Genomic DNA, 24,442 nt, shown 5'->3' on the forward strand with positions numbered 1-24,442 from the left:
GCTGGCTGTGGATTGTTGTTCTCCAGCCGCCCAGCGTGTGAGTATATGGAAGGTTTGTTGATTATTCCCATCATTTTTTTTAATTTTTATTTCGGGGATTAGAATTAATTGGGGTTTTTGTTTGTTGCAATAGAGGAGGTTCGGAGAAACAAACGGCTGTCCGAGCCTCCGCAGCTGAGGCTCGGAGTGGAGGGTAACAAACCAGGCTCGGGTTTCGCGGGAGGTATTTCACGGGACGGGTTCGGGTTCGGGCCATAGGAGTCTCTCTTTGCGATGGCGGACGGTGACCAGCGGAGGCACGTCATAAATGTGACCTGTAACAGAATCGTGCCACGTAAGAGTGGGGGGAGGTTAAAGTGACAGCTGGATGTGGTCCGATCAAGGTTTCATGTAATCGTGTCTCCCGTGGTCTTGGTGCAGCCTGCACCCACACTGTACCCCAGCAACTGCATCAGCTCTCACTTCATTTTTTATTTTTCATAATTTTAAGTGGGATAAACATTATGTGACTATTTCAATTAAAAAAATTTAACCATTACTTAGCGTTAGAATTTATTAAAAGATTATCTAATTTGATCATTGTAGTTTCATCGTCACCTAAATGTTATATACCAATTGTCAACTTACAACATACTTATATTGAGTACCAGATTCTTAATTTTAACACACGATTAAATTTTCATTTTAAAATCGATTAACAATAAAAAAAATCATTTGGAATTAATTCTAAATCAGCACAATATTTTTGTTAAAAGATGGTCCCAACAATTCTCCCCTTGTACCAAGACCCGAAAAATAACCCAATTCGAAAATTGATTTGTCAATCATCATTGTCATATATTCCTGCAAAATAGAGATGTTAGCAACAAGATTCAAAAGATAATATCACAAACACTAAGCAACACACAACACATAATATTTGCACATAGCAAATAAGACTAAGTCATTTTTGCACCAAGCAAATAACCAAAAGAAATAGTAACGCTATAAACTTGTAACCACCGAGGATAAGTCTAACTGCCACATAGGCTTAACCAACCACTTAGGCAGCCACCGAAGCATAACCACAAAGACACAGAGCCACCGAGGCTCAAACCCAACCACTTAGGCTAAGTTACAAAGACTAACAACACAAAGCCACAACATCCACAAAAGAACATCTTTAATGCACTAAGTATTAATATTGCACACAACAGGATCATTTGGACACCAAAATATTCTTCAATAATAATGCATTTAGCAAAATTAAAAAGATTCAGCAATTTCAATAATGATGCACCAAGCAGTTTATAAGCAACTTTGAAATGCATTCTTCAGTTCAATTACTACCCCAAGTCACTCGGTAATAAGGGGATCCCAAGCCAAGTTCGACCAGATACCCGTCGACCTCAGGGGTCCGACTAGGTGAGTATTAACAGAGAGATCGGGTATTGGGTCAGAGGATGCACTAAGCAGAATAATATTGCACTAAGCATAATAATAACAAAAATTTTTGCACCAAGCAGAAATAATTCCAAAAAATAAAAATAATATCATCGGAAATTTTCACAATAGAAAGTAGAAGCGTAAAATGACAGATAATTTTCACAACAGAAATATGACAATATCGACAGAAAATTTTCAGCACAAATATAGCAATTTATTTGACAGAAAAAAAGTTTCTCCAAACAGCAGAAATAAGTTTCACCCCATAATGATGAGCTTTTTACCGCTATAATTCTTTTTGGGCTCATCACTATGAGGTGAAAACCTAACAGTTTTATCGTTAAGTAATCGATCAGAGTTGTATATTTTTCGAGTTTGATAGTCTTTTTCTTTAATATAAACTTCTTAATGTTTGTAATGAAAAACTCTTATATCGAAAAATATGAAGAAAAAAAATATATTTTATTCACAAGAGCAATCCTATTAGCTAACCAAACATTCATACACTTGTTATGCGCTTCAGCATTTGAACGAAGTTGGTATATCTATGTCGTTGTCGACGTATTGAATATTTTTGGCATTTACATTTTAAACAAGAGAATTCGGTGGAGGATGGGCAAATCCCTTTTCTTCCTTACAAATTAAAATGGATAAATTTCTTCGACTTCTTTTTTCTTTTTTGTGCGCTTCTTTTTTTTTCTTCGTATTAGATAAATGGGGGAACTGGATTTGAGTCCAGAATCTTTTCTTGATGTCGACTCAACCAAATTAAACTTCAATGCAAAAATAATTTTGAGGTTGAGAAACGGTGTTGAATACAACACAACTTTTTTCTTTTCGTTTGTGTTTTTTCCATTTAAAGTTAAGGTATCGTTGTGACTTGTGAGTGCTTTTTCTTTTTGATTCTTTTTAAACCTCATCTCATCTCTATATGGCTGGGCTTTCAATTGTCGGAGGACCATTCAACTGCCTGCACTACTACACCATTGGTTTGGCGGGTATAAAAGCAAGAACTACATTCTGAGATTAATTAATGATTTGTTACTATATTTTTTAGGATTATTAAATTAAATAAGAGTTTTATATAGTTTGAGCAACATATATTTGCACTAAGGTAAACGAATGGTCACATCAACTAGATTTGTGCTGCACTGTATGCAACTAATATTGTCTATAATAATGAGATATAAGCTCTTAGGATTTTAGTTCTTGTCACTAACTAGGAATTTGCTAATGATCCATGTCGGAGCAAAATTTCGCTCTACCTTTTGTATTTAGTTCATGATTGAGACAACACAAGTATTACACAATTTATTTCTAAAACAAACAAAAAGGTGTTGAATAATTAATAAATACGAATTACGTAATGAAATGTAGAGCTGAAGCAAAATTTCCCATGAAATAGTTGTTGGAACTTGGAAGGTTAGATTGAAGACAGATTTGTAGACCAGATAATAACATCCGGAGCGGCCAATTCATAAATACGAACCAGACATGCAGTGCGAATGGCTAATAAGCAGGAGGTGCACCATGGATTAATTGTGAGAGTAGTAAAAATGCGAAAGAGGAAGGGAAATTGGAGTTTGTGAAAAATGGAATAAAAGAAGTTGGAGTAAATATGTGGGGAAATGATTATCACAGAGGAGAATAGGTATGGAAATCAAGTTATGAAACCAAAAGAGAAGTTGGATGGGATTGGGAAGAGCTTATGAAATGGCCCTATCAATGAGTTATTGTACGGGGATGTGTGTTCATTGCACCAACCCCAACGACCAAACTAGCCCCATCATCATTTCATACTTCCCACCCTGGTTAAACCAAAATACAAGGGACAAAAGCTAAAACAAAGAAAACCCCCAATCAAATAAAAACAATATGCAAACCTTATGTCACGTTAAGGTCAAATTGACCCTATCTAAAAACCTATTTTGCTTACTGTTGGACTAATATAAAATGTAACATATATGATGTGGAAACTTAAAATGTTGTAAAAATGTGGTTAAGGGTTTGCATTGGTGATGTAAAAAAATATAATTACCTGAAACTCCATGGTTTTTTAATTGTTTTTCCACGCTAGAAGAATGTCATGTGTTTTTATTTATATAGCTTAGGTATGATGTCTCTTTCATCCAGCTATGCTTCAAAAAATTATTACTCTCGGATGTGTCCACCCAATCTCCATTCTTCATTGTTTTGATTCTCAAAATTCAGAGAGAGAGAGAGAGAGAGAACGTGCCTGCCAAACAAAATGGTGAATCATTTAACCCGTCTCAAATCCCTCATATATGTTTCCGTGTAAAGGTGAAAACTACACCATCCAACTATTTTTCTCATGATCACCTAAGAATCTAATAATTCAGTCTTCTTTTTTATAGGTTTAATAATCAAAACTCACAAATATATTAGTTGCCTTCCTTACAATAACCATTCTGAATTTACTTGAAAATTATCATAAATAAAGAATTTTTTTAATTAAATTATTTCAGTAAATTTTACGGACAAATACTTGTGCATTCTACTGATGATTCTTGCAATTTACCCCTAGCTATAAAACATTTGGGAATTGGAAAAGCAAGAAAAAAATCTTGGTATATTCTGATAATCTGAAAAGCAAAAATCCAAAAAACAATATTGAAAAAGAAAGATGGACTATATGTATCAAAGTGTAGCTGTAAAAGGTCCCAAAACGGTAACAAGTTACAGGGACTTCACAACAAGCATGCTAAAAAGCAAAAAAAAGGTGCTAAAAGATTCACCGGGGGCAAAAAAAAAAAGCAAGGGATAGAAATCTTGCCTATAAAACACTGTTGTTGTGCCCTTTGAGCTTTACTAGAAACCTGCCAAAAATGTTAAGGAAAACGGAAATAACCAAAAATATTGGAACCAATTAAAACTCAAGAAAACGACCCGTCAAAATAGAGCACCATGAGTCCCCACAGAAAAAGCAATATCAAAGTCAAAATAGTGCTAGGATAAGAAAGATAATGGGCGCCAACGTGATCATGGGTCGGCCCAATAACTCGGGGCTTGGACTTATCCCCAGTTTTGGGAAACAAAAAGAAGCTCCCAAATATTACTATTTGGCAGAAGAAGATAAACAAACTAGAACTTCGCAACTAAACAATCATCCATACACTACTGCAGTTGGTCAACAATATAAAAAAGCATAGACCAATTACGGAAAGAAAGAACAAGCATGGAAAAATAAATGCCAAAGAGATTAATCACCTGAAAGGGTTGACGCAATAATATGATGTATTAAGAGGACCCAAACCTGTTCAACTTCTTCAAGTTGAACATCTGTCATCCAAATTGTGAAATTTGGACATCTAAAACTGTCCCTTCAGCACTTGTTCAAGTTGCCTGCAGTGATACAATCAGCTGGCCTGATTTGATCTGATCGTTCAAGGACCAGAGTTGTTCATGGCGATACCCTGCTACAAACAATAAACAAGTGGTGAAAGGGAAAAAGAGAGGCTCATGATTAGGAAGCCGCTTGTTCTACTGCTGTTCAAATTTTCATCTCTTCATTCTCTTTTCATGGAAAAAATTGTTACACAAATGGGAAAACACTTGTTATCAGTCATCTCTACATAATGGATCCAACATCCGAAACAAAGCAAATATAAATCCATACTCCGGAGTCGAAATTCATCCTTTGGGATGACCCCCTCCAGAACTTTCATGAATGTTCTATATACAACAGTGTACACACTAAAGAGGGACAAACCACAGGTTATCCCGTATGTGGTATAATTGCTCACATTCCTTCCACTCAGGAAACTGGAATTTACTTTGTACAACTAAATTAAATTTTTAAATATCATATCCAAGCACGCGCCGTATTCTTTCGGCAGAAGTATCACTTAGCCTGCAATCAGAGAAAAGAATGTATACCAGATCAGACACAAGACAAGGCTAAAAAGCTGGAGAACTAATGAAACTAAGTAGCACAAAGAGAGACTGGATGAGAGCATCTCGACTTCAGAGTCCTACCTTCTTCAGAAAAATCAAACATCCCACCAATCCATCCTTCATCTTCGGGTTTTCCCTCTTCATGGCTATTACCCCTGTTACCCATCTCATCAGTCCCAACTTCAGGCTTATAACAGTACTCTTCCTTAAATAAGTGCGCAAAATCTACTGTTTCCTCAGTCCTTGAAGGCATAACATCTACAGCTGAGTCAGTATTGTCAACATTCAATAATGGAATCTCATTGCCCAGTGAGGATGACCTACTAATGGTAGCATGATCAACAAGAAAATTGACGTGGCTGTTTACAGAGGGAATGGGAATAATGGGTCTATATCTCTGGTCCATTAAGGAAACCTTGAAACTGCCACTCTCATCTCTTTCCGTGTTTAAGTCACTTGCCGCATGGGTAACAAGTATTGGAGATCTATCAACGCTCATGTGATCCAAGTCAAGCAAATTCTCCATTCGTCTAGATGACCCTGGTAAAAAAGTGAAGAAAATGAGGTTGGGACCTAAAAGAGTATAATAATTGATACATATAAGGTGCAGGGCTGAAATTTGGAAGAGTGATCCTTCTTGCAGTTAATTAGGCAACAATAAACACATCAGTAAGACCATCAATCTCAGTAAAAGAAATTATCCAAAGTGGTGCCATATCCACGGCACAACTGCTCCGTAAACTATAAGTTAACCACTACATTTAAACTGGGAGACAAAAGAGAACTTCAACAATTTCATAGGAATATAATTTAGCAAAGATGCAAGGGATATATATCTTACCTCCTTCGGAGCTTTCAGTAGAACTAAATGAAGGTGGCTTTGAATGACAAATAATACTTGCTTCATTGGTCTTTTCTCTAGCTTGACAACTATTAGAGGAAGCAGTATGACATCTTCCCTCACAAGCTATGGATCTGCATAAAACAATGAAGTTATAGCCAGTACACCTGACAGTACTTTTCTGAGCAAGACATAACACGGGGACAGATAACACATAATAATATGAAAATACAACCAGGTAAACAAAATAAACATTATGGAGAAAGATGCTCATATATAATCAGGAGTTAAGGAAAAATAATCGTACCACTAAATGATGCACCACAAGAAGACCGTTGTATAACAATATGTCTTAGTTGCATATAGAGGGATAAATAATGTAAAATGGTGAGCTTCTCAGGTCCGAGTAGTCGAAACGGTTGATTAGAATTAGCACTTGCAGCACTTCTATGTACCAGTTAAACTTATATAAGAATCCAAGTAGAAACTACCATAATCATACAATCTTAATATCAAATCCAAATAACAACAATATGCAGAAGCCAGCATAACAGTCAATTGATCCTTCCACCAACTGCTTGAGAAGAAACAAAATCAATCTCCGAATCAGGTGCATATTGTGTACACGATGCAAGAATAAGACAAAGAAGATGTAACCTAGAATAAGAGCAAGGTAAAAGGTATTCACCGGTCAATCCAGCCAGATCTTGCTCTCGGAAAATTGTCAAATATTGGCAACAAATCCTTGTGTCTTATCTCAATTTCATGTGAAGGAGCCATCTCAATTTCAAACTCCCCACCCAAATAACATTCTGCTCTTGGAGGTTCCATTAAGTGGAAACGCATCTAATTAACAATGCAGATTAGTTATATAAACCACCATAGAACCAATAACATGAATATCAAAGCAGAAGTACCTTCGACTTTTGCCATAGGGGTAATCTGCAGGAGTTTATTTGCACTTCAGCATTTGAAAGATACCAATGCGATCTCTCAGAGGACTTCAGTGAATCAGTCTTACCTGGCTTCTTCTCTCCAGCACTTGGATTCTCCTTTAAAACCATTTTGGAGTCATCATCAATCTCAGGATCATTCAATCCATCAAAGAAACTCCCAGAAATACACTCCTCTCTCTCCATGTTATCTAATCTTCTGCACACATCCCACCATTGAATAGGTTCAACTTTCACCCTTAACTCCTCACTTTGCGCATTGGCTTGTGGAGCTGGCATAGACTCAGTTTTATTCTCACTTCGTTCAAGCCCCATAGGGGACACAATTTCATGTTGAACCACAAAGCCTGATGGGGCAAAAACTAAGATATGCTCCAGTGAACTACCACTCAACTTAACATCCAGTGAACCAGTAGAATTAGACTTGTGGAAAATTGCAGCAACAGCTCCAGATGGAACCCATAACTTACCCACCATTGAAGCAGCAGCATTGCTAACTGAATTAAGCAAGCCAGAATCACTGCACTTTATCCTGGTGACAACAGAGAGGGTGCAAGAAGGTGGGGGCAAAGAATGTTGCTCATTCAATGTGAAAGTTGGAGTAGACCACCATGGTGGAGTCGAAGCTAAAAACAGAGAAGTACCTCTTCCTTGCGCATGTAGTGTTTGAAACCCATCACCTCCCCCAAAGGGGGACAAAGCAAATATATGGCAAGTTCCTCTTGATGATACGATAGCAATCCACTGACTGTAATGACTAAAGCAGATATCTTGGATGACCTGATGAAGAAATTAACAGAGGCCAAGAAAATAAAAAATGTTGAGACCTAGAAAGAGAAGATGTTATTACAGAATATATAGCAAAACAAGCAGTGAGCATATACTTACAGCACTAGTCATTCCGCGATACAGCTTGTAAAGATGGACATAAGAAGTGCTCCAGTCACCTGTACCTGATCCACTGGCTTTGTGAGAACGCATGATGCGAAATATATTTATGTTATTTCCATGAACAGAGGCAGTAACCAGAAGGGTCCCACTTGGATCAAAACATAAAGCAGATATTGGACTCGTATGAGCCCTAAATTGCGATATAATCTCAGAGGAAACGAGGTCCTTCACGGCAACCTGCATTTGACAAATTCAATAAGGAAAAGAGAATGTTAGTCTGACTAAGTTTAAACTTATTAATCATTAAGTTTATACTTTATTAGCACTTACAACGCCAGCATTTTCTGGTTCATATGCTGCTAGCTTCCCAGCTTTCCAGCCTGGAGAACTAGGACTTTCAGGAAGGAGCTCTGGATAATACTTGGATAATTTCTTATATCCCATGTCTCCTAATGTGAGTAATCCAGCAGCTAAGTGTTTGCTGGATTCCACTGCATAACGCGCCATCATTGTGCCACTGCCAGGATATGTCGATGGACTAACACTTGACGTGAGGCTCTTTGGACTCACCCGACTAGTATTTAACAGGAATGGTCGATTAGGAGGATAAGCCAACCACCTTGGGCCCACAGCCATTGGACCATAACCTGTGTTGATCCCGAAAGATCCTTGCTCTCCAACTCGAGGAACAGGATAGGTGACAACTATGAATTTTTTCTCAAGAGTAAGGGTGTCAAAGCAGTAAACCTGCTCAAAATATAGATGAAATTGGCCCTCATCTCATCAGTGTCGGTAAAAATCTGAACTGAGGTGAATGTATCAGCACGTTACATATGCTTAACAAATATAAACAAAGTTAAAACCATCCGTCATATCTTATTTGTACCAGACCACATCTGCCGAAACAACTATATATCCTACACATAAGAAAGTCTGTGGTTGTAATTTAGGCAATTCTTCAATTTGTCTTAGTGTTCATAATGTTTCCTAAGGCAGGATAACTGAGAGAAAAATACAAAACCTAATGCCCCTTGCCACAGCCGTATACGGAAAATGCAAAACATAAAGTAGAAGAGACCAAGCAGGAAAAGGAAAGGTTGCATCAAGGTTTCATAATAAGGGAAAAGAAATATGAAGACTAAAAGCCAACAAATGATGATTTCTTGTCCCACTATTTCGTAGGCATCTTACTTAGTTAAAGGAAATGCTACATGATAATAGCTACCTGCTTCTTTCTCTCTTTTTTATCTTTTTCTACATTTTTTTTGTGTGTGATAAGAAGTGGTACATCAATGAATCTCATATTGGCAAATACTTACTTGTTCTTCAAGACCAATAGCTACTACTCGGCGGCTGCATCTAACCATAAATACTGCAGACTTAAAGTCAATGACCTTTACATATTCATTCGATCTCATTGAGTAAAACCGAACAGAACTAGGGGGGTCAAAAGAACTGTATGATGACTCTGCCACATCACATCTGACATGCGCTGGCACAGTATGTGGGGTGATTCTTTCTTCCTCATTTCCTCCAACAATAACCAGCATGGGATGACAAGAACTGTACTTTCCAGTACCATCACAATTTGCAGGAGCTGGAAGCATCTGTAAGAAGGTAACTGGTCCTTCACGCCTGGAAACCAATTCACTTAAACCAGAAGCATCCTCAACATCGAACACTTGAAAACCCTTTAGGTAACCAAGTAATAGGACATGCCTCAAGGTAGTTGGACTAAGCTCTAACTTATCAAAGCCAGCCCATAATACCTGATTCACAGAAAGGTCAGCTGTATGTCAACAACTGAAGCAACCTGATTAACAACAAGTTGTCATCAAAGAAGCAAACCAAACGACTGTTGACCCTATGACAAGATGAAAGCAACAATTAAGAGTTTTTTTTGCTAATTTTGAGTAAAGGAGTTTTAAGATGTTGACTCTAAATAAACAATACAAGCACCTACAATTTTTGCATAGTAGTGTGAAATGTATTTTAATATAGTTAGTCAGGTCATACGATAGCTAGATATTAAAAATAGAGTACCACACCACCCTGAGACAAATTGACAAAGGGCCATTGTCGTATTGCTTTCTTTCAGAATTGAAGAGATGATTAAGAATGAAAAAGGCATGCTTGTATCCCAGAAAATTTACATTTTAAAATGAAGTTCTGACACAATTCATCCAAATGATAACAATGAAAGTATGAAACAAACAATTGAATGTTTCTATACTTAAGCACTACTACACGTCAATCAAGTGTATTGTAACAGTAAAACCCTGTGTGGGCATGAGGATTTTGGTGAGGAAAGAAACAGAAAATCATATGGAGAACAACTTTGGTTTTTGTTTCCTGGGTATTAAGGAAAAAAAATTGCAGGAAAGTATCACGTAATAAGGAAAGCTTTTTCAAGAGAAAAACCTATTGTATTTGGCAATCTATCCTCCTTCTAGCAGCCATCATGTCCGTCCTTCCTATTTTTCCGTAGACATCAACATAATTTGAAATTTTGATAATTTATATGATTCTCTTTCCCATTACCTGACCTTTTTCCTTTGCTCATCAAACCCTAAAGCAAACAAACTGCCGTAAAGATATCAAAAGAAATCATTTCAATTATAAGAACTCAAACTAAGGGACTATGGTCAAGAAAATCAACGAAGATATACGATTTAGGAGAGCAGTATTGACACAATTTCTTTATGATCACAAAGAGACAAACAATCTGATAACTTTTACCATTTAGAAGAGATGTCATCTTCGCGCATATGTTTCATGATAACAAACACAAATAAAACAACTGATGGTATTTTGTAATTATCGCCTCCAACCAAATCAAAAACACAATCAACTAAGAAGATCAACAAAAATCAGTTTAAGTACTAAATGATTTGTGAAGTTAAGAAAATAAGATTCGTATTAATATTTTAATTCAATCAAGAACATCAAACAATTAATTTATAGATAGAAATCATCTCAAACAAACCAAGAAATCCTGAAGTAAAGGGATACAATAAACACGGCGAAGAAAGAATAGCACACTCCAGAAAAAAACAGGTGGCCTTGGCTATGAAACCTTCAGAATGGAATTTGTACAGCTCTTCTAAATTATATATCAAAAATAAAAAATAGGTCAAATTTCTATAACTAACAACTCGAATTCAATCAAGACAAGAAACGACCAAATACAATAACAGAAACGATCTTAATTAGACGAATCACAAAACCACTAAAGTCGAGAATCGCAAGAAAGTAGACGTTTACAAAAAGGAAAAAACGAACGCGAAACGGAACTGCAGATAATACACTTAGAAAGAAGTTATAAAAATAGACCTGCTCTTTCCGATCGTCTCCGGAAGAGGAAATGGAGGCGGCGACAGAAGCACCGGCGGAGCGCACAGCGGTGCTAGCATTCGTCGACACCGTTTTGATACAAGAAGAAATAATTCTCAAGGAATTAGGCAGCAGTTTGCTGTTCTTCCCCTTGCCTTTCCTCATTCTTAGATACAGTTTTTCCTTACTATCCTTACTTATCTCTCAACCGTTCCCAACCACCGCCGCCTCACCGGTAACTTCCGATTCTAGTCCACTGCCGTCGTGCACCGCCGCACAGGCCGACGCGTCAGCCGTACTTCCGATCATCAAATTCAACGCTCGCCGGATAAATGAGACACCGACGCGAAACAGTCGCAATATTTTCCGATTTTTTCCTAATTTAATCGGCTAGTTTTTGGTGAGTTTTCGGAGTTTGACTTGAAGCGAATGCTTTTCTTTACTGTTTCTGGACTCGGCCTCCATATATATATACCCGCACGCGATCCCCCTCCGCTTATTGTGTTTGTTTGCTCTGTAAGCAAATCTATCCCCAGACTAAAACTCAAAATTAAAAAGAAAAAACAAAATTTCACTGTGAATTATTTCCTTTTCTCTCTTTTACAAAATTATTACTACATTTATTACTATTTGTTTGAATTTTGACTGCAGCCTGCCTTTGCCCCTTGCTTCACACTACTAAATACTTACCAAACTTAACACCAATGCATTATTGGAAATAAATAAATCTATTTAGAGCTCACTACTTAAATTATCTAATTTATCCATTTTGCAAAGAAAAAAAAAGGGTTGAACGATTCATAAACCTTAGAGTTGTTTCAAGATAAATTTGTAATACTCAGGAGTTAGAATAGAAAATTGTGTAGAGCTTGTTCAAAATAAATTTATAAGACTTATTCGAAATCAAAACGGACAACGAGACACAATTGCAAGCTACATCACCTAATATTAGATGCCCGCAATGTGCTTTACTAGATAATTATCATATAATGGATGATATAATGATTGGTATATTTTAAAAAGAGAGAGGGGGGAGGGGGGGGGGGAACAATTTTATATTTTGAATTAAGTAAATAGGATAAAAGGTACACTGCTATTCATGATCCAAGTTTATCTTCAATAACTGATTATTGATTGGAAAGTCTTGATTCTTGAGATTAGCGTTGGGTGCGGAGAAAGGGAAAGAAAGGTAGAGGAAGAAAGAAACAACAGCTGTTTTCGTGCAGACACAATTTGGGAAAGGCAAAAAGGATAAGTACATTAGGCACTCGAATCGAATAGCTGTTGCGTCCTTTGCCAATCAAGAAGGAGCCCTACTCCACGTCCCCATCAACAGATTCAACATTTGTGGTGTATGTATATATGATGTATATGGTAGGGTTAACGCTAACAGCAGTTAGGTTTCAAATCCCATACCAGGCCCAATTCCTTGATAACCTACCCGGCCCGACCCCAGACTAGATGGACCTTTGAACCGGGCTATGGTAACATAACTGTTAAGTAAAGAAGCTGCAAATATAATTTACATGTAATATCGGAACCACCTTGTATTTTACATAACAGTGTCTAGTCCTATGATGAATTTTGGTCTCTGAGCAAATGCCTACTTCTCTACATCTATAGATATGCTAATACTAACCAAAATAGTGTGCCATTTAAGCTTCAATGGCCATCTGCGTCTGCAGAGTTAAACCGCCTACGCCTACGCCTCGGCCGAAGCTGTACTTTTCAGCACTGAAAAGCTCCTTATAATACTTCTTCCAACTTGATAGTTTTTTACATTTTTTTATAATGTCTGAGCTCCCACAGCTCCCTCTTAGAAGCAGCAACACCTGCATCCACAAACCGGTTGTTGATCAATACACGTTTTTAATGTCGCTCATTATTTTATGATGATAATGTCGCAGGCAGGCAGGCAGGCAGGCAGGCAGTATAAGGAGAAAGGAGAAGGGCCAATTAAATTGTCCAAGGTGCCGTTCAGAAATAAGAAGGCAAAATATTGAAATTGAGCGTGCCTGACTCATTCGAGGGCGCTTGATTGAAGATTGTTGCACGCAAAGGGAAGCTGCCAAAATCATGAGATTCATTTGCATGGGGTTGTAGGCTTCAGCGAGCGAGGGGTCTATAAGCTCGCTAATCTTGTTCTTCTTCAGCAGGGGTTTAGCCTACCATACAAGTAAACAGCATTAGCGACTTTTCAAATGCTGTTCAGAAGAAGGCATGTTGCAATTAGTAGCACAGGGGGACAGGAGGTGTAGGCATACCCACATAACAAGGCTTTGCTGCGAGTAATCAAGGGCTCGTCTCCCAGTAATAAGTTCCAACAGGAGGACTCCAAAGGCAAAAACATCAGTTTTCTCATCAACTATTCCATGCATCAAGAACTCGGGTGCTAGATAACTGCATAGACCATGATTAGGAGCAGTCTTTCTAGAGTTTTAACGAAGACGGAGCACTGAAATAGATCAAATAATAACAGGGAAACAGCAGGATCTACATACCCAAAAGTGCCTTCAAATTTTGAAACAGTAAGGTGAGTCCAGAGATCTGGCAGCCATTTCGCAAGGCCAAAATCACATATCTGAATTGAAAGTAACAATTTACTCAGGCTATTTACGGGCATCGATTGATTTATTTACTAAAAGATTTATCAATATTTGACTCATAATTCACATGTTAGAAGATCTAGCAACTATGTTCCACCAATTAACCAGACTCAAGAACTAAATAAGACATAATCAAATAAGCAAGAACAGAGAAGAGGAAACATCATTCCCATACTAGGCAGAAACATTTTTCGGGAGTACCTGAGGTTCAAAGTCCTCCGTAAGCAATATATTTGCAGCCTTAATATCTCGGTGAATGATCCTCCTTTGACAACCCTCATGAAGATACAGCAATCCCTTAGCTGTTCCCACTGCAACCTTGTACCTAATATCCCACTCCACCTTATCCCTGGAACCTGTAAAACAAAAGGCAAAAACAACTCAACTCAGACCCAAGAAATCACCGGAATGGCAGAAATAAACGAAAGCAAATCCCGAGACGTCACACTCACTGTGAAGCATAGAGGCCAAGCTTCCAATGGGAGAAAATTCAAGGACAAGGTACATTCCACCTTCAACACCATAGCCTATCACTTTAGCCGTATTGGGATGATTAACATGCGCCATTATCCCAAGTTCCGACAGAAAATCCCCTATCCTTTCTTCCATGGGTCCTTTCATCAAACGTTTGATCGCAACAAGCTGCCCCCCACGTAGACGGCCTCTATACACCTCAGCATAACCACCTTTTCCAATCAAATATCCTACTCAAGACAATAAATAACATTAACAAGACTCCCTAATAAAAGGATGCTTCTCGAAATTTAAGGATAAAAGCGACACACGTTACGTAGAGCTAACCTTGGCAAAAGTTGCTGGTCGCAGTTTGGAGTTCAGAGAAGCTAAAGTTCTTCCATTGAGGCTTAAAATAGTTCAGATCAGCATCTATTAGGGGATTCGACACGCTGCAAACTTCCTCCCTCATGCTACCACTAAACCTTTTTGATAAACTAAGGGCATTTAGAGGATGTAATGTGGCTAACTTTCTTTTTGATTTAAATCTCAACAACTGGAAAAATACAGCCCATCTTGAAGCCGGTTTGGGATCGACTGCTTCCGATTCCGAAGTACTTGCTTTTGATGAATCCGTTTCAGATTCTGCTGTTCTTAAGAAGTCCTCCAGAACAGTATCAGGTGAATAAACATTTGTTTTCTCTTTCTCTTTCTCTTTCTCCATACTTCAAATTCACAACTCTACCAAGAAACAGTTTCAGCAAAATCAATGAAGATTTTCATGAAGTAAAGAAAGAAAGAAAGCAAATTAAGGCTAACAGAGCATTCACGTCTACCAAGAAACAAAGTAAATTAAGGCTATCAGTTTTCAGCCTAATACTGCGAAAACTTCAATAAGAACAAAGACAAGGCAGAATTTATCGTTAAATGGTAGCAAAAGTTGGAAATGGGAAATCAATGTTAAAGAAGGATGGAGAACACAGCACTGATTTGCAAATCACAAAGTTGCCATCTTTCACTCCAAAACTTGGCTGATTATTTCGGGAAGCAGAATCAGAGAGAATTTTAGCAGAGGGGTAAGAAAATTTCTAATGATACCATTGAGATAAACCATCAAAAACAGAAAACAATAGCACGAGCGACAGTAATACCATACGTACGCAGTATGAGAAAGCAAGCATAAAGAGACTCATACCATAGAACAGAAGCTCCCAGTACCCGAAATTCTGTCGAGAAATCCCAGACAAAAAAGAAACCCAGAGGCGGACGGGACATAGGATGCAAACAAGACAATGTGAAGATAAGGACTGTAGCAACAGAGTGGTGGTTCTTGTTTTGTTCTTACAGCGCAAAACAAATCTTGAAACTTGTGGGTTTTGTTCTCACAACCCTTTTTTCCTGGAAACACTTGGTTTTCACTTTTTCTTTTTCGTTGTTGTTTATAGTCGGTGGAGCGCTAAGTGTGCATGAAGAAATGGAGATGATGATTACGTAAGGTGATTCTTCGAAGACAAGCTGCTGCTGTTGTGTTTACATAACATGCCCCACACTTTACTACCCACCAAAAGATCTCTGCCTTTTATCTGAAGGGAAAAACGAAAAGCAAAAGCGAAATCCTAGGAGAAGATGGGGGGGTTTTCGATGTTCTCTCCGTCGGTCGGAGTCTGTGTGCCAGGGCAGGGCTGAGGTATTCGAGTCAGACACGGTGTTGGGCTGCAGCAGGAGCCCACGTGCTGTTCATTGATGTCACCGTTTCGGCTCCACTGGTCAACCAAGTTTAGCCATTCTAAAATCTAGAGTACGATTCCAACAAACAACCACAGGAATTATTTTATATGTGAAACGTGGATTCATTAATAATGTGAAATTTAAGGTTAACTAGTATGATTTTGGGAGACCGCTACTAGTTAATAGTGTTGACCGGGGTCTTTGATCGTTTCAGATTATAAAGGTTAGAGCCATCCAGTTCGTGTATTCCAATATTTTTAAGTCGGTTAATAAGATACCGAGTTCATGAATTTAAAATTATATAAATAATGTGTATATGATAAAACATATTGATATTTGTGAATTATATTATAAATTTGAATAATACGACATGCTTAGTTATCTATGAATTGGGTTTATATTTTCCGATAAATTGGGTCAAGTATGGTTGACTGGCATAAAAACATGCACTCAAATATTTTTAGGATATGGTGAAATTATAATATAAACTCTTGAAATTTTGATAAAATTAGATTTAATTTCTGTTAGACAAACCAACATTATTCCTTTTTATATTGACACTACAAAAATATACAATTGTTTTTTTCATATTATGCTGCAAACTGCAAAGATTATTACATAATAAGATTATATGTCCCTATGAAATGGGAAATGAGCAAAAACTCTTCTGATAATTTGCTTTATTTTTTAAAATACAAAAAAATAATTGTTATTATTTTTTTACAAGAATATTTTTTCTTTATTCGTCGTATTACAGAGGGTAAATGGTACTTTTTACTATGAAAAAAAATATAAACTAAAGTCGGGCCATGACCAAATTTATTGTATATATATTTATTCGTGGAATCAAACTAAAAGAAACTAAATTTCTAGGCTTGCCCAGAATATAATGTTCGTTCTCTAAAAAGAAGCTCTAATCATGAAATGTTTAATTAACTGATGCAGCAACGTAATTTCTAATTTATATTTTATAATAATCTGGGTCCCCCAAACGTGTTCTAATCACTCCGTTCATCATTTCAACCACTGATTTGCATCTTTATCCGATTAACGCTTTTAATTGTCGTTTTAATTATGTTGACAACTATGTATGATGAGATCTATCTACTCATCATCCATATAATTAATTTATTTCCATGCTTTATTACGCCTGTCATTATTACTAGTTTCGTACATCTTAAGTCTACTAGACGAATTATTAAATAAATAATTATAAAGATTATAAATAATATTGATGGAGGATTAAGAGATTTGGGTCGAAAAATGGCAAAATTGCCCTCAAAATAAGTCTTTATTTCATAAATATATCCAAAGATCCGCGAATCAACATATTGAGTCGGATCTCAAGTAACGACCTGGATCCGCGACCTAACCCAAAAAACTTGCCTATTGATGACGTCGGGTCGAATCATGGGTCCTGACCCGGATCACGACCCGTGCCTGTAGACCGTTGATCTATATGACATGATTGGGCTAAGATGACGACACGTGACAGAGTACGAGTGGATCTTTCAAGCATGCAAGTGGACTCATTCAGACACTATAAATACCCTATATTTAGTCTATTTATGGTAAGATATTATTGTACCCATAACCCACTTTAGGTTGCTTTGAGTTTGTATCTTGATTTACTTGTTTTATCTCGAATACTTCACCGACTTGAATATCGAAGGATTTTGGTTGAGATCCACACAACGAGCCCAACCATCTGCCATCTTCTCTTGGATTCCCTATCCTTTTGAGGGCATAAGGTAGCTAACGATCAATGACCCGGATCAAATATAATCAATTGTGGTTAAAGGAGCTTTAGAAATATCATTTTCATAATGATGTGAGGTGAGGTTAATTAAGGTAGAAGTCGTGTTTCCACTAACTTTGCTTTTGTTAGGTGACTTGTTTTGAATTTGAGTTTGAAAGATGACATGCCATGTTAATATTGAAACATGTCAAACTTTTAATGTATTTTATGTTACAATCAGAAATAAAAGATTAACAATTAGATTTTCATATAAAACATAATTTAAAATGAGTCCATCTTGTCAATATTCACATTAAAACAAAACAGAAAAAATAAATATAATTTATGGGAAAAATTCATCTCCTCATATTATCGTAGGATTTATCATATCAATTTTAAAATAACTATATATTGAGCATCGTTTTTAGTCAAATTATAAATGTGTGTAAAAATATAAAAATATTTTTTTTTTTACATGGTTTGTAGAATTTGTATACATTGACAGTTGCTCAAGGTCAATTCTTTTATTGAGTAGAAGTACAACGAGTTTTATAAAATTGGACATAATTATAAATATTTTTTTGTTATCTAAAAAATCATCAATATTCTCCTGGTTTTTAGCAGTCTTTTAATAATTAGACTTCATTAGATTTCATCCATTTGTTGTGATTAATTGGCCAAAATGTCCCAACGGACTATGAATTAATTTCACTTATTTTTTTAAAATTTTATGAATATTTCTTATGGATTAAGAGTATTTTTTAAAAATTCTTTTCTTTTGCATTCACCTCGTCCGACTTTTTAATATTTTTTAAATTTATTTAAAAAAATAATGAAAGGGCAAAGTTGACAATTTTAGACCTTCATTAGAGGATTACAAATTTCATTAAATATTGAAAGAAATTTGTATATTTTTAAACAATAAGAAGATATTCATAATTACGTCAATCATTATACATATGAGTTTTGTATAATTTACTTTTTTTTTATTTAAAAATTTTGATATGAGGTCGTTGAGCTTGAATATAACGCGGACAGGCTCAAACCTTCAGAATTAAGATCCACTATTAATCAGTAATTTTTTGTGTTTTTAGATGGTGCTAATACAAAACATGGTTTAAAAATTATCATTGATAATTCTATTATACAAAAAAAATAAAATAATTGCTAATGATGAAATTATTACATTAAATTACTATGGGGATAGCATAGAAATAAATTCCTGAAAGGGCTAAAAGAGAATTACTATAATATCTCGCAAGAAAGTGACTGTAAACGTAAAAGAAATTCCATCAACTTAGCCAACTTCATCCTTTAATTATCTATACCAATATAAACACGAAAGAGGGTTTATACTTACACATGGTGGTTAATGGCTTCGTCGTACCAATATTTTATAAAGTAAAAAATGTCCCTCAACTAATAAGGTAATTAACTTATTCGACCTTTTAAATTATACATTAACTAATAAATTATTTTTCTTTTTTTTATTTTATTTTTTTTAGTGTGACGTATTGATTTGCATATTTTGATCTTATTTACACTATTTTTAAAATATAAAAAATTATTTATTAGATGCATGCAGGAATGACATGCCACAACGATTAATTATAAAAAATAAAAAATAAAATAATGACACGTGGTTCGCAAAAATATATCATGAAGTGGGCATTTTTAAGAAAGCCCAATAAGTGATCCTTTACTATTTGGGCCTTAGCCCAGCTTATATTGGGTCGAGGCCCAACCTCTCAACTATCAGGCCAGCAAGAGCACGAGCATTGTTAGTCAATTTTCAAACATGCATGGAAGCCCACATTTCTCTAATCCCTCTATACTTACTTTTACAGACCAACAAAAAAAGAGTAAATATTTAATTTTAAAATAAATATAAAATACAATATTATTTTGTTAAATTGGAGGTTAAGATTTGTTGCAGAAGAGGAATTTGTATATTATTGCAACAGTGATTGGGTTGTGTAAGATAAATTGCCCAGACCTAATATATATAATTAAAACGATGAATAAATAAAGTAGCAGATTGGGATGATGAAATTTATACTCAAAAAATGAGTTGTATCTCAAAACTCATGTCAACTTGTACACATTATAATTTATCATAAACTAAAGAAAACAAAAAATAGTTACATGATTGGAAGTTAGAAGCTAACGAAGTCATGTTGTCTTGAGGACGACAGTGGTGGAAACTGGAAAGAAGGACCCTCAATTCAACTGCAACTCTGCTCCATAATAGTAAAGTATAATAATAGTCAAAACATTCTGCTTCCACTCCCACTTAGTCGTCTCCTCTTTTTCTCAGAACCTGCTGCCGCCTCCACTCTTCTATCTCCATTCTTGATTCTGCTGCTAAATGAAACAACCGTTTACTCTTCTTCATCAATTGCAATTTGCATCACCGCATAATATACCTCGTAGATGTGTCGTTTCATTTTTCTTCTTCTGTTCTTGCTCTCACTTTCCCAACTGTTAATCGCTCTCTCTCCCCGCCGGACCCTCCTCCAGAATGCTACCGTTTCTTCCCCCTGCCCCCTGAAATTTGACGTCTTGCGGCGGTTGGCCCCCGACTCCAAGCGTCCGAATTTGGACACCCGCTCCGAGTGTCAGTACATTCGCCAAGGCCTCCGTCTTGTTCAATCCGAGTATCTTCGTCTCACCAACTCGTTCCTTCCCCCCTTCGAGTCGGCTGAGTCTTGCTGGGATGCTTACGAGTCGCTGGTCAACGAATATGTCTCCAATTTCAACATCCGCAGCCGCTGCGGCTTCCAGACGCCGTGGATCGCCCGCGGTTGCATGAACATCACGACTCGCTCGGAGTTCGAGGCCGCCGTCCCGCCATCCGCCCTCGACGAAGTCGCCGCCGCCTGCAACCAGTCCCTCCTCAACAGCTCCCCCTGTGCCTCGTGTACCACTTCGCTTTCCAGCATCCAGGCGTCTTATCTCCCCGGGCCCTCAATTGGGAACGTCTCCGATTGTACTGCTTACCCCTTTATCTATGCCGCTGCTTTTAGCAATCATTTCGGGCCCACCGATGAAGGTACGGCCAAGTGCTTGTTTAATCTCGATTTCACGTCGTCTAATTCTAGTGGCAAGAAAAAGAAGAAGATTGTGATTGCTGTCGTTGTGGTGATCTGTGGTGTGGTTTTGCTTCTGGGCTTTTCTGGTTTCTGGTTGTTACGGCGGAGAAGGGCTAGAATTTCGAGACGGAAGTGGAATAACATGAGAAGTGATACTAATGTGAGTTCTGGGCTGGAGTCAATTAGCGCGAGTACAACGTTAATTAGGTTCACGTTCGATGAAATTAGGGCTGCGACCAAGAATTTCTCGAGAGAGAATATAATCGGGAAAGGAGGGTATGGTAATGTGTACAAGGGTGTTTTGCCGGATGGGTCTGAAGTAGCCTTGAAGAGGTTCAAGAATTGTTCGGCTGCTGGAGATGCTAGTTTTACACATGAAGTAGAAGTCATCGCAAGTGTTAGACATGTAAATTTAGTTGCTTTGAGAGGGTATTGCACAGCAACGACCCCTCTAGAAGGTCACCAGAGGATCATTGTGTGTGATTTGATGAAGAATGGGAGTGTCCACGATCATTTGTTTGGGGTGATGGGCAAGAAATTGAGTTGGCCTACACGCCAGAAGATAGCACTTGGAACGGCTCGGGGGCTAGCTTATTTGCATTATGGCGCTCAGCCGGCGATTATTCACAGAGACATTAAGGCTAGCAATATTCTCTTGGATGAGAAGTTTGAGCCTAAAGTAGCGGATTTTGGTTTGGCAAAGTTTACTCCTGAGGGAACGACACACTTGAGCACTAGAGTTGCTGGGACGATGGGATATGTGGCGCCCGAGTATGCATTATATGGACAGTTGACTGAGAGGAGTGATGTTTATAGCTTTGGGGTTGTTCTTCTTGAGCTGTTGAGCGGCAAGAAAGCTCTTATTGCTGTTAACGACGGGCAACCAACTCTAGTGGCGGATTGGGCTTGGTCGTTGGTTAGAAAAGGGCGAGCAATGGATGTGGTTGAAGAGGGTATGCCGGATTTGGGTACCCCAGAGGTGGTGGAGAAGTATGTTTTGGTGGCTGTTCTGTGCTCGCACCCACAACTCTATGCTAGGCCGACAATGGACCAGGTGGTTAAGATGCTGGACATGGACGTGCCTGTTCCATCAATACCTGAAAGACCACTTTCTCTTATTGCAAATATTGATGATATTGAGAGATCAGTGAGTAGCAGCGGGTCAGGTCATTTGTCGACACCTGCTGGTTATCAGCCTTATACATTTGAGGAGCAAGATCTCTCGGAAAGGTAGAACGAAGATGATGGGAACCACAGTGGTAGATAGCATCCGGAAGGCGGCTCATCTTTTCTTGGGTGAGAAGTCCCTACTGCAACGTAATTAGCTTTCCTCAAGCTGTGATGGTTGGCTCATTCTTTTGTTGATTTATATTAGTTGTGTGATTCATTGAACTCGAATCACTCATACCCTTATGTAAACTGATATATAGATTCAAAGTGATATTGAGAGTGCATGATCCCTCTAATGTGCATGTGATGTTTGCACCGGCGAGTGTGAGTTGATGTTTCTCGTTTGGATTTCCAGTAATCCACATATGAAGTGTTGAGACGAAACACAGGTCTAGTTCCTGAGCTCCTTTAATAACACAGTTGAGGCAGTTGAACTGAATCCAGAGCAACATGCACTTCACTGCTTCATACATTCAGCCCACCATCTCAAAATACTTTGATTTCATGCCCCATATACCCCAAGATTACACATTTACTCTCTCACACTTTGATCTTCGCTTTACGGAATTTTAAAATTAACGACAGTTGGTGAAGGAAACCAAATTTGCAATGCTTTTGGCTTTCATTTTGCCATTTTTATTGGAACGTGGGGTCATTTTTAAAATCTCATAAAACCAAGGGTGGAGTGTGAAATAAATCTCATAAATGTACAAGAGAATTGATCCTAGTAATTATTAGTGTTTGATGCACATGAGCTTGCAGTGATTGCACGACTAAAAGGGCTGAATTCTTTAAACTTAAATTGCCCTCTTCTTTTCTTGAAAATCACTTTAATATTCCAAGTGACTGATGTGATTCATAAATGTACAGTCCGGTTTAGAATTTAACCGTATTTGGATTCCTGTTTTCACTTAGGATTCCTATGTACATAACATCTCAGAATGTCTTGCTTGTACAGACCAACAACTTTAAAGAATCTGCACCAACAAAAATAATGTAAACAGTTATTTAATTAGGGTTAATTACACCACTCACCTATTCTCTTTTTAAATAAATCACCTTTATTTTTTGAAAAATTATAGAAATCATTCCTGTCAACCTTTAAAATCGAAAAATACTCCTATTTACTAAGTCAATGTTTAAAATAGCTTTTTAATAACAGAAATATCCTTAGGGGTGTTTTTGTAATTATTAAAAAGTAGAAAGGGTATCAAAGTGATTCTTTTTAAGCCCATATACTTTTTTATTATTTATGCTAATTTTTAATTTAAATATAAATTATTATATTAATTTTTTTTGTTAAATCTCTATATAAAATTGTACCTTTTAGTAATTAAAATATTAAATTATCCCTTAGTAAAATTACTAAAATTAAAAGATTTTTTGTCCTTTATTTTTATTTATAACTAAACTTTACTCAAATTAAAATTAAAAACTTATGTATTTTATATAAATTATATTAGAATTAATAAATAAATAACTTATTTATTAAAAAGATATTTTAAATTATTAAATTATTTATTTTATAAAAAATATCCCTTCTTCCCCAACTACACCGCCATGCCCACCCTAACCCACCTATAATTAAAATATCTTTTTAATAAATAAATTAATTTTATTTTATTAATTTTAATTAGATTTATATAAAATACATAAATTATTTTTAATTTCTATTTTAGTAAAACTTAGTTATAAAAATCTTTTAATTTAAAATAATTTCAAATAATTTATAGAAGTGTGATAATTTTTTAATTTAAACTTATAATCTATTAACTAATTTTATTTATATATTCAAATAATTTAATATTTTTTAATTATTAAAAGGTGCAATTTTATATAGAGATTCAATAAAAAAATAATAAAATAAATGTAATTTATGGGATGGTATTTTTGACCATGCACGAATTAATTTTTGTAATTTAGTCTTGTAATTTTAAAATTTTGACTATTTTCATCCTTTTTCGGCCAATTTGGCTGAAAAATTGCACATGACTTGCACATAGCCCAATAAAATTGCAATTTTGATCCCAGAACGTTATTCCTGTAACTTAGGGGAGTTGACATTTTTTATCTTGTACGAATTGATTTACAATATTAAAATTATAATTTAATTGGGTCAAGCCACATATAGTTTTTTGTTCAAATTGATTGAAAAAATAACTGAAATTGCCAAACATTTAGAGTTATAAAACTAAATTGTGCAAAATCAATTTATAAAGAACTAAAAATACCACAAACCCTAAATTACATTACTAAAATTATAATTTTTCTCTTATTAATTCACTGGTCATGGTAAA

At 36.5% G+C, this 24,442-nt stretch overlaps 3 protein-coding genes across 5 annotated transcripts; 1 reads left to right on the forward strand and 2 right to left on the reverse strand.

Annotated features, from left to right (window-relative positions):
- On the reverse strand, positions 4,928-11,870 carry LOC105163210 (autophagy-related protein 18g). Its single transcript, XM_011081473.2, has 9 exons — positions 11,359-11,870; positions 9,345-9,794; positions 8,356-8,772; positions 8,023-8,262; positions 7,099-7,914; positions 6,870-7,027; positions 6,182-6,315; positions 5,422-5,880; positions 4,928-5,296 (listed from the first exon to the last, which is right to left on the reverse strand). The coding sequence occupies exons 1-9, from the start codon at positions 11,521-11,523 to the stop codon at positions 5,292-5,294; spliced, it is 2,844 nt and encodes a 947-aa protein (XP_011079775.1). The 5' UTR covers positions 11,524-11,870; the 3' UTR covers positions 4,928-5,291.
- Positions 12,869-16,219, reverse strand: LOC105163211 (receptor-like cytosolic serine/threonine-protein kinase RBK2). 3 transcript variants are annotated; one of them, XM_011081474.2, is made up of 8 exons: positions 15,613-16,219; positions 14,766-15,158; positions 14,417-14,668; positions 14,166-14,320; positions 13,860-13,939; positions 13,623-13,758; positions 13,374-13,523; positions 12,869-13,190 (listed from the first exon to the last, which is right to left on the reverse strand). In XM_011081474.2, the coding sequence occupies exons 2-8, from the start codon at positions 15,139-15,141 to the stop codon at positions 13,014-13,016; spliced, it is 1,326 nt and encodes a 441-aa protein (XP_011079776.1). In that variant the 5' UTR covers positions 15,142-15,158; positions 15,613-16,219; the 3' UTR covers positions 12,869-13,013. The 3 variants fall into 3 exon arrangements, with proteins under 3 accessions (XP_011079776.1, XP_011079777.1, XP_020549858.1); XM_011081475.2 differs by lacking the exon at positions 15,613-16,219 and adding an exon at positions 15,516-15,581; XM_020694199.1 differs by lacking the exon at positions 15,613-16,219 and adding an exon at positions 15,404-15,458.
- On the forward strand, positions 20,090-22,637 carry LOC105163212 (probable LRR receptor-like serine/threonine-protein kinase RKF3). The gene has a single exon (XM_011081477.2). The coding sequence runs from the start codon at positions 20,317-20,319 to the stop codon at positions 22,207-22,209; it is 1,893 nt and encodes a 630-aa protein (XP_011079779.1). The 5' UTR covers positions 20,090-20,316; the 3' UTR covers positions 22,210-22,637.

The sequence above is a fragment of the Sesamum indicum genome, linkage group LG6, assembly GCF_000512975.1.
Source record: "Sesamum indicum cultivar Zhongzhi No. 13 linkage group LG6, S_indicum_v1.0, whole genome shotgun sequence".
NCBI lineage: Eukaryota > Viridiplantae > Streptophyta > Magnoliopsida > Lamiales > Pedaliaceae > Sesamum > Sesamum indicum.